At 34.7% G+C, this 8,872-nt stretch overlaps 1 protein-coding gene across 1 annotated transcript in view; it reads right to left on the reverse strand.

Annotated features, from left to right (window-relative positions):
• Positions 1-3,730: 3,730 nt before the first annotated feature.
• The window catches only part of LOC113227834, a 33,027-nt gene continuing 27,885 nt past the window's right edge, over positions 3,731-8,872 (reverse strand). Inside the window, exons 7-8 of the mRNA XM_026460875.1 lie at positions 7,834-7,927; positions 3,731-4,414 (exon numbers count right to left, since the gene is read on the reverse strand). Coding sequence (XP_026316660.1) covers positions 4,316-4,414; positions 7,834-7,927 — 193 coding nt within the window. The 3' untranslated portion in view covers positions 3,731-4,315. The remainder of the gene's footprint in view (positions 4,415-7,833; positions 7,928-8,872) is intronic.

Raw genomic sequence — 8,872 nt, forward strand, 5'->3', positions numbered from 1 at the left:
ACCGGAAAAGGTAGTGTAGGACGCATTGCGGCAAGACGAGAAACAGCCGGCCGCTGCTGTATGCGGGCAACCCAGGACCGGGAGAGTTGGCGTGCTCAAAGGGAGACTTATGTCCAGTAGTGGATGAGTGTAAACTGATACCTGAATGGGAGCTAACTATAGAGGCGGAAAGAATTTCTTTTTCTATAATTGAATATGAATAGTATGTTCTATTTTGAACGCGTAAATATGTATCTACATTGCAGTGCACTAAATAGCTTTAAAAAAAACTTCTTCAGCGATTTTAATCATGTTTTATTTAAAAGAGTGCATTAACTACGAAAGGGCTAGCTTAAAAAATTAAAACCATTTTCCGGAAAAAGTGAGAAAAAAGTAAAATAAAAAAAAACTAAATGTACTCTAACCATTGTTAAAAAATTTATTGTTTTCAATGACTTAAAATAAGTGTAATTTTATTCTAAGATATAATTATTATTTGAATTTTTAGCAAATATACATTTTTATACTAATAATAACTATTTTAACAAGAAAAAATATAGTGTTCAACATTTTCTTTTTGATGACAACAATTCAGATAAATTATAAAAAAAAAATGTACAAAATCTGCTTTTCATAAAATAAAATTATCATTCGTTCTTCGAAACTGAGTGACACATAATTTAAATACGAAATTATAACTTTTTTTATAAAAAAAAATCGACCGTAAAGTTTGTGGATTTACATCTATTCGCCAAGTGTTCGGCGACCGGAAAGTGGGTAAACCCAATTTGCCTCCCTTAGAGGTGGTGTATTTTCTTCAAATTTGAATGGGATCACTACTGAGGTACTCTTTTTCTTACATAATAAAAGAATGGTCGAAATCGGTGCACAAATGCAAGAGTAATCGCGTAACATAAAAAAAAATATAGTTCCATTAAAAACCTCCTTTTTTCAAGTCTGTTACAAATAAAAATTGTAACCGACGCCACTATAACCACTGAGAAATGCTGAAGTAAAGGGTCTCATTCCATTCCTTGGCACTATTCAGCAACGCCTAGCTAAAAATAGCAACACCAACGGCGGACCACGAATGACTCGTGATAGCTAGCTCGCGTTTGATGTGACAAGGGTGCTGATAGTGATGGTGACAAACCTGGGTCAACCTGAATCGGGCATTTTATTTGAAACGTATATTGTTTGTTGACGTCAAAAAGAAAATATTTTTGTTCAACTCCGTATTATTTTGCCATTTGCTAATAACAAATAAGATTGTATTTATTAATTCGGTTACTTTAAATTCAGTTATGCAAATGTATAAATAGAAAAAGTTACATAATACATGCTGAAATTTTAATAGTTACATTTCATCGTAATTTTTTTGGATCTTCGATTGAAGTTTCCGTCATTATACATTGCATTGCAGAGTAATACACGTTTTAACGTGTATTACTGTACAATTTTAATAATTCATTTAATTTTGTTTGCAAGATTATGAAATTAATTTATCAAGTCTGGGCAGCAACACCTATTACAAACGCATTACAGGCTGACTTATTTTCGTGACACAAGATAAGTACTTAAAAAAAATGTACAAAGTTTCGAGGCTCTCAAATTTCAGCCCATATTTTACATAATTTCAATAAAAAAAAGGCAATACTACAATATGGTTCCTAATTAAGATTTCTGTGTGTAATATAAATTAACATAAATGTTTGTAAAAGTCACAGCTAAAATAATACCTAAATAAATAATAGAAATAAAAAAAGGATTGTTGTGTAAAAATAGCATTAAATTAATTTCGATCTCATTGTTTGCGAGGGGAAAAATCATTCACGATCTATTTAAAAAAAGACGGTATTGTTATTTTCGTGTATAGATAAAATGCAAAGGAAAAGTATAATTACGATTTTACGATAATTCCTTTGTTAATGCAAAATATTTTGAGTATCTTTTACAATTACCTAACTTGTTTGCTATTTATTATTTTAATTTATCTCGTCTGAAATAAACATTTTTTCGCAATCTTCAGCGCGAGTTAGTAAACGAGCATTCGTTATTATTGAAGATGCATCACTACAGTTTGACCTTTGAATTTAGGTTTACAAAAGTGCAAAGATGGGCCCGAGTTTTAACCCGGCGCTTTGTTAATGCCTGGTTTCAATCGGGTTAAAACTCCTTAATGCCCGAAATCGAGGGCAAAAACTATTTACACCTATGTTTGTTGTGAATCGAGTTTTGTTTAAATTTCATGACATTATTACAAAATTTTTATTGCTTTCTTGTCCGGTCGATTCGGTTTGTCTTTATATTGAATCGATTGAATGAAATAAATCGATCCCAAAAGTCGTTAAATTGTATGAATCGATTTTCATGAAAATGGAATCGTAATGTGCATTCTTAGTAGTGAGAATCCATAGGATTGCAAGGCGGGTATTGTCTGGAGACGCTTCTTATTCGCCTATAAAAGATATTTTTATTGTAATCGCTATTTCTGCCTACGATATTGGGAAAAATGGATTAAAACCCGGGTAAAAACTCGGGCGGTATTATTGGGTTTTAACCCACTGCCAATCTCTGATCTGATCTCTATTTACTACCAATGACTAAAAAAATAAATAGCAAAATCCATACCACGAATTTACGTTTCGTTTTACGCAACATACTCTTCTATAAAGCTTGGAATCACATACAATGTTATACAAGACACGCGTTGAGCAATATCCAAAGTGTTTGGAAGGTGTATTTAAGGTATTTTTAACACTTCTCCTATAAATTATGCAATAAAGAATTTAACCCATTCAGGAACAGCGTTCACCGTGAAATGAACTGAAATACCCCATTTAGCTATTTGGATCAGTAAGATTTCCAAAGAGAAGGCGAACCGACCAATAAACTGAGCACTTCATTTGGGTATTGTTGGTGACAATTCACTTATTTACGTATCTGAACACCTATCACCAGCTAACAAGACCTTACATGCTGCCACTAGAGCCAAAGCTAAACAAATATCATATAAATTTGTATGGGTAAACATTTGTAAGAAGCTGAATATGTTGGATATTTAAGAATCTCATTTTTTTTATGTATGTGAAACATGATTTCTTTGTATTGTTTTAAAGTGCAATTTATTTATTATGTTCAATAGTCTGTTAATTTGTAAGCATTTATTTCGCAAATGCCATGCATGGCTGTCATAGGAATAATTTACTCATATTGTAATGTATGTTAACTTTAAGCATCTTAAAAAATAGATAAATAAAATAAAAGGCTTTATAGCGTTCTATGTGCGATACTTTTTAGTGCTGTCCATGAAAGGATTAATTTTTCATTTTAGCTAGTGCAAGTGAAGCTGTCAACAAGAGTTGTACTTTAATATCGATGATCAATGATTACTAATCCAATGTAAACAATCGACTGCCATAAATTCACACACCACCATGAAGAAATACACGATAATGAACTCAATCAATTAATAGCAGGTTTATTTCTTGTGGTTGGTAATAAATAACCGTAAGGTTGTTTCCGCGACCTACAAACAAAAGAAAGGTCATAAGTATGGCTTTCGACTGCGTGCAGTTATATGTAAAATACTAAAAAACTGTCGGCATAGTGTCAGTAGTCAAGGTGGCGTTTCGGTGGTCTCTGTCCACTCCTTCCGAGGGCGTGAGCTTTATGTATGTATGTACTAACAAACTCGCAACCTCGTAAGGGACATTTCGTCGTAAGGGGCATTTTGTCTTAAGGAACATTCTGTCGTAAGGGACATTTTGTCGTAAGGAACATTTTGTCATAAGGGACACTTTGTCGTAAGGGACATTTAGTCGTACGCAAAATGCGGGAAAATGTCCCTTACGACTTTTCAAATTTACATTGTCGATATGGTCCTGGGAGGTTGTCAGTGTTTATCGATATACAACAAATTATAAATAACTATAGTAATATTACTGATAGTTAGTATTACTTTTCATGGATAAGAGTAGGGATAGCATGCGTCCGGATTTGTCCGGACATATCATGACATGACCTGTCCCGATTCGACATTTATCTGGATTTTTCGGCTTAGTGTAACAATTTCCAGAATAGAAAATAAGACATACACCTTGCAATTTTATCGTTAAACCCGAATGTTGTTGCCAGCTTGTCCCTTGAACTTTCAAGCGAATGTCAGGCCTTATGACCGGACTATTAAAATTTCGGAATGGTACCCTAGATAAGAGTCAATTTTACAAACTATCGACAAGCGTACACCAAAAACTAACGTCATTGTCACAACACTAGCGTCCAATCAAGCGATATAGAAGAGTATAGTGCGACATGAATGTAAATAGTGATAGAATCAGCTCTGTTGGGAATCTTCCGATTGGGTGCTGCGGCAATCGCCTCGCGGCGCGACTTTGCACGGTTTGATGTTCTTGCCCACGAAGATTTCTACCTCCTGTAATTAGAAACATATTATGGTTTAATCGTAATAAACGAGATGCGGTATGGTGCCGTCCGCTAAATATAATATACTAAAAGTAAGAATAATACTAAAAGCCGGCAAGTGACAAAACAATTTTTTGATATATAAAAAAACCATAACCCTTTTAGAATGTTCAAATTGTTTAATGACATTTCGGCTATGCATCGTTAGGGTAAGTTCGGATAAGTCGAACACGTTAACTGATTTTAACTGTTTTTAAAAGAGCATTTTGTAATCTATCTTTTGCTATACAAATATTTGACTATTTGTCACCTAGTTACGTTTTAGTCAATCGACGCAGACCAAGTCAAAGACCTAGAAGTGTAACTTTATTTATATTTAACGTCGTCATATTTCAACTTTGTTTATGAATAATAATAATAATAACTGTATTCACTCTCATTATAAAAAAAAATTAAAACCTTTGCGAGAGTCTGGTCGTACTACAATTCCCTGTATGACGGGTCACCAGACCCTCGCTGCTACAGTTGAAGTTAATAAAAATAACATAGATGAACACTGTGAGTTAAATATAGTAAATTAAAAGGCAAAATAAAGTCAACCAAATAGTAATGTCAGCATTACTGTGTTCCTGTTTTGAAGGGCAAGGGTGCTGGTGAAATTACAGGCACATGTGACTTGTCAACTTATGTCTATGGACAGGCGTGTAGCTTAGCATCAGAGGCACAACTTGTTGGTCCCGTCACTTGATATTATAAATTGCCTAAAATTCTGTTTAGTTTTTATTATCAATCATTCCTAATTTTATTTTTAATAATGTAGTTAGTAAAGTAAGCACATAGTGCCCTCGGAATGTTGCAGTGCCCTCACGGGTTGTTACATGTCAAGTACCATTAGCATAAGAACACCTGTTATTAACCATGCAACTTACAAATAAATAATATGAATATGAACAAAAAATAAAAACTACTGCAGCAACACCGAGACAAAGAAAACTACCGGGTTAGTCTCGTCTTGATCTTGCATTTGGACAACAAGAAGACTTTCGTTTAAATAATAGTTTTAAAAAAAACGTACTTTATATTTATGATAACTGAAGCGTGTCAATGATAATTTTATATAAATTGAAGGAACCCCCTACTTATACATATCGTTGAGTTGCATAAATTTTACGAAAGATTTATGGAATTAAAATGACGTTTATAAAAACATTAAAAAATTGCAATTATGATAATATTTGTTCTTTTAAAATCGAGTTGCAATAGTAGTTTGAGTCTCAATAGTGTCATTGGAATGGCTGTGATGGCATTCATTCATCCATTCAATCACTAACAATCGATGTTGCCTTACTAAAACCACTACGGAAATCACTATGGATATCTTAAATTTTTACCTCGTTTAATCAGCAATAGTCTTCAAATAAAAAAAAAAGCGAGTGTGGATACTTAAGTCGAGGGTAAAATGGGTTCTATGAACGAGTTATACACTCTGCTTTTCACTTCGATTGCGAGGAAATTAAACAGCAATATTACAAATAAAGGATTGTTTAATTAAAATTGAATGTAAAATTACAACAATTAGACATTTTATGTGATGGTTTTTTATTTTATGCACTAGAGCATAAAATCCTATTTTATGCAGCCTACACTCAGCATAAATACGAACTTTAAGAGCATGAGAAGTGAAAAATGAACAGTAATACTCCACCCAAGCATTTATCTAACTTTTGACAGCTCGGATTGTAATCAATTAGTGATGTCCTAATGCGTTTCCGATTCGATTTTTTCATAACAATCGATTTTATTTATGAAGAAGGTTTAATTGTTGGTTAATTGCCTCTGTGACCGAACGGTTACTATGCCACGCAGAGGTCCCAGGTTCAATTCCCGGGCCGGGAGAAATATTTGTATGGCCTACATTTGTTTCTCTCGTGAGTTTGGGTGTAATTTGTGGTTGTCTATGTGTGTCCATGGCACCCGCGATCCAGGGTTACCCTAGTGCGGGGCGATGTTGAGTGCATTATTATTATTAAATGTGAATGTGAGCGGGTTAAAAAAGACGATATTGTCTGATTGGAATCGTGGTTATTGCGTTTGACAATTTATGCACTCAAGAATTAATGTTAATGAGGATTCAAGTGATGATTCCCGTTCACATGGAGAAGGATACGATGATCAATTATAATAAACAATAAGAAATTAGTATAATTATGTATAATTTATTTAATTTAATTATAATTTATTAGACAAGTACCAAAATTTATCAACCTGAATAATCTTCGTTACAATATCGGTTGGCTCGATAAATATCGGAGCTAAAGAGCACGTCCCTTCACTAAAATTAAAAATAAAAGAGTCCAGGAATTATTGCATTTTTTGTCTATGGTGGTACGTCAATAATTACGGAACTTCGGAGGCATGCACATGTGAAAAGTAAAATAAATGATTGGACGGAGTATAGATAGCACTTGGTGCCTCGCGTTGAGCGCGATGGTTTTAGTCATCAACGGGTTATGTCCAATTTTAATGCAAACCATTTTAAACGTGATGACTAACACAATTTGAATCAGCCGTGATGATGAGACTTGTAAAGTCTTATTTATATTATCTTTTCTATTTTGTCAAAAATCTTTTTGGGTTATTCCCATCTGATCATCTAAAACCGATCCCCTGGGGAACTGTATATTTTATATTATTGTCTATTCCCAAGATCAAGGGTATCAAGAGTTAATTATTCATATTTTATTTCCACCTGATACTCAGGTACTTACAAGTTTATTTTTGGTAGGTACTGTAGTACAGTTAACAAGAAAATATATTTGAGGGTTGTATTGTAATTTAATTAGTTTATTATGTACGTGATAATTATAACATTAAACTTAGATTTTAAATATTACGACAGACTGATTATTGTTACTTGGGATTTGCAATGTCTTAATATGCACCTTACAAGTACAATGAAGAGATCCGTTGGGAATTGCAAAATATAGAGGGAATCAGTTGGGATTTAAAATTGGCAGTGGATCAGTTTAGGGGATCAGATGGAAATTACCCCTTTTTTTACCGAATATCTTTTTGGTTTTTTTAATATGAAAAATCTTTTTGGTTCTTTTATAAAAAATCTTTTCGGTTTCTTTTTACGAAAAACGTTTTTGTTTCTTTTTAACCGACTTCAAAAACAGGAGGAGGTTCTCAATTCGACTGCATGTTTTTTTTGTATGTATGTTACGCGATAACTCCGTCCATTTGTGAACCTATTATGATGATTCTCTTTTGTTACCCTCTTTGGGTACCTCAGAGATGGTCCCATTTAAATTCGAAGAAAATATTCCACCTCTAAGGGTGGCAAACCAGGGGATGAATGACTTTTGAGGTTGGTTTTTTTAAATCAAAAAATTTTTTTGTTGGATCGCTGAACTAGCCAACGAATACCTGGCTTCCTTCGATGCCCATCTGGTTGTCCTGCTCGCGGCTGGTCCCCGGCGTCGAAGTGCGCGCAGCCAACTGCCGCTCGCGAGCCATGCGTCTGCAAATCACACACACTGCTGAATATAGGTCTCAACGCAGACTGTAACACATCATCATCAACCCATTTACACGTCCCACTGTTGGGCACGGGTCTTCTCTTATGCGAGGGTTTACACACGTCTGGATTTCACACGTTTAGCAATGAAGCTTCTTCGACGTGCAGGTTTCATTACATTTTCCTTCATCGAAAACTCATGAGAAATATCAAATTAAATCTCACAGGTAAATTGCGAAAAACTCAAGAAATGCGAACCCGGAATCGTACGCCGTATCGCCACGTCATGTTTATAATATTTGGAGTATAAAAACAATACAAGGCGGTTATTTTGTCAGAGATCATTATCCTGCATAAATCATGAGACTGAAAAAAACATTTTTTTTTTTACAAGAAATGTCTTTTTTGTAGTGAATGAATTGTTTTTTGTTATATGGAATGTGTAATAATAATAACGCACAAACTCACTAGGGAAACCCTGTATCGGGGGTGCCATGGATACACACGTAAACAACCACAAATTACATCCAACTCACGAGAAAAATAATTGTAAGCCATGCAAATATTTCTCTCGGCCCAGGAATCGAACCCCAGAACTCTGCGTGGCAGACCAGCATGGTAACCGTTCGGCTACGGAGGCAGTTTACAAGCAGTAATGTCAGCATTACTATATTCCGGTTTTTAAAGGTAAGGGTGCTGGTGAAATTACAAGCACATGGGACTTGTCAACTTATGTCTCAGGGTGACGGGCGCAGTGGCAGTCCTCAAAGATCTTTGCGATTTAAAGCTCTCAGGACACTGCAATTGTTATGGACAGGCGTATAGCTTAATATCAGGCGCACGGCTTGTTCGTCCCGTCACTTGATATTATATATCGACGCCGGAAAGCGATCTTGTCGTATCTCGAAAAATAGGACTTTACACCAGGGCCGAAAAACTATTTCAAAA

The sequence above is a fragment of the Hyposmocoma kahamanoa genome, unplaced genomic scaffold, assembly GCF_003589595.1.
Source record: "Hyposmocoma kahamanoa isolate Upper Pololo Valley unplaced genomic scaffold, ASM358959v1 218, whole genome shotgun sequence".
NCBI lineage: Eukaryota > Metazoa > Arthropoda > Insecta > Lepidoptera > Cosmopterigidae > Hyposmocoma > Hyposmocoma kahamanoa.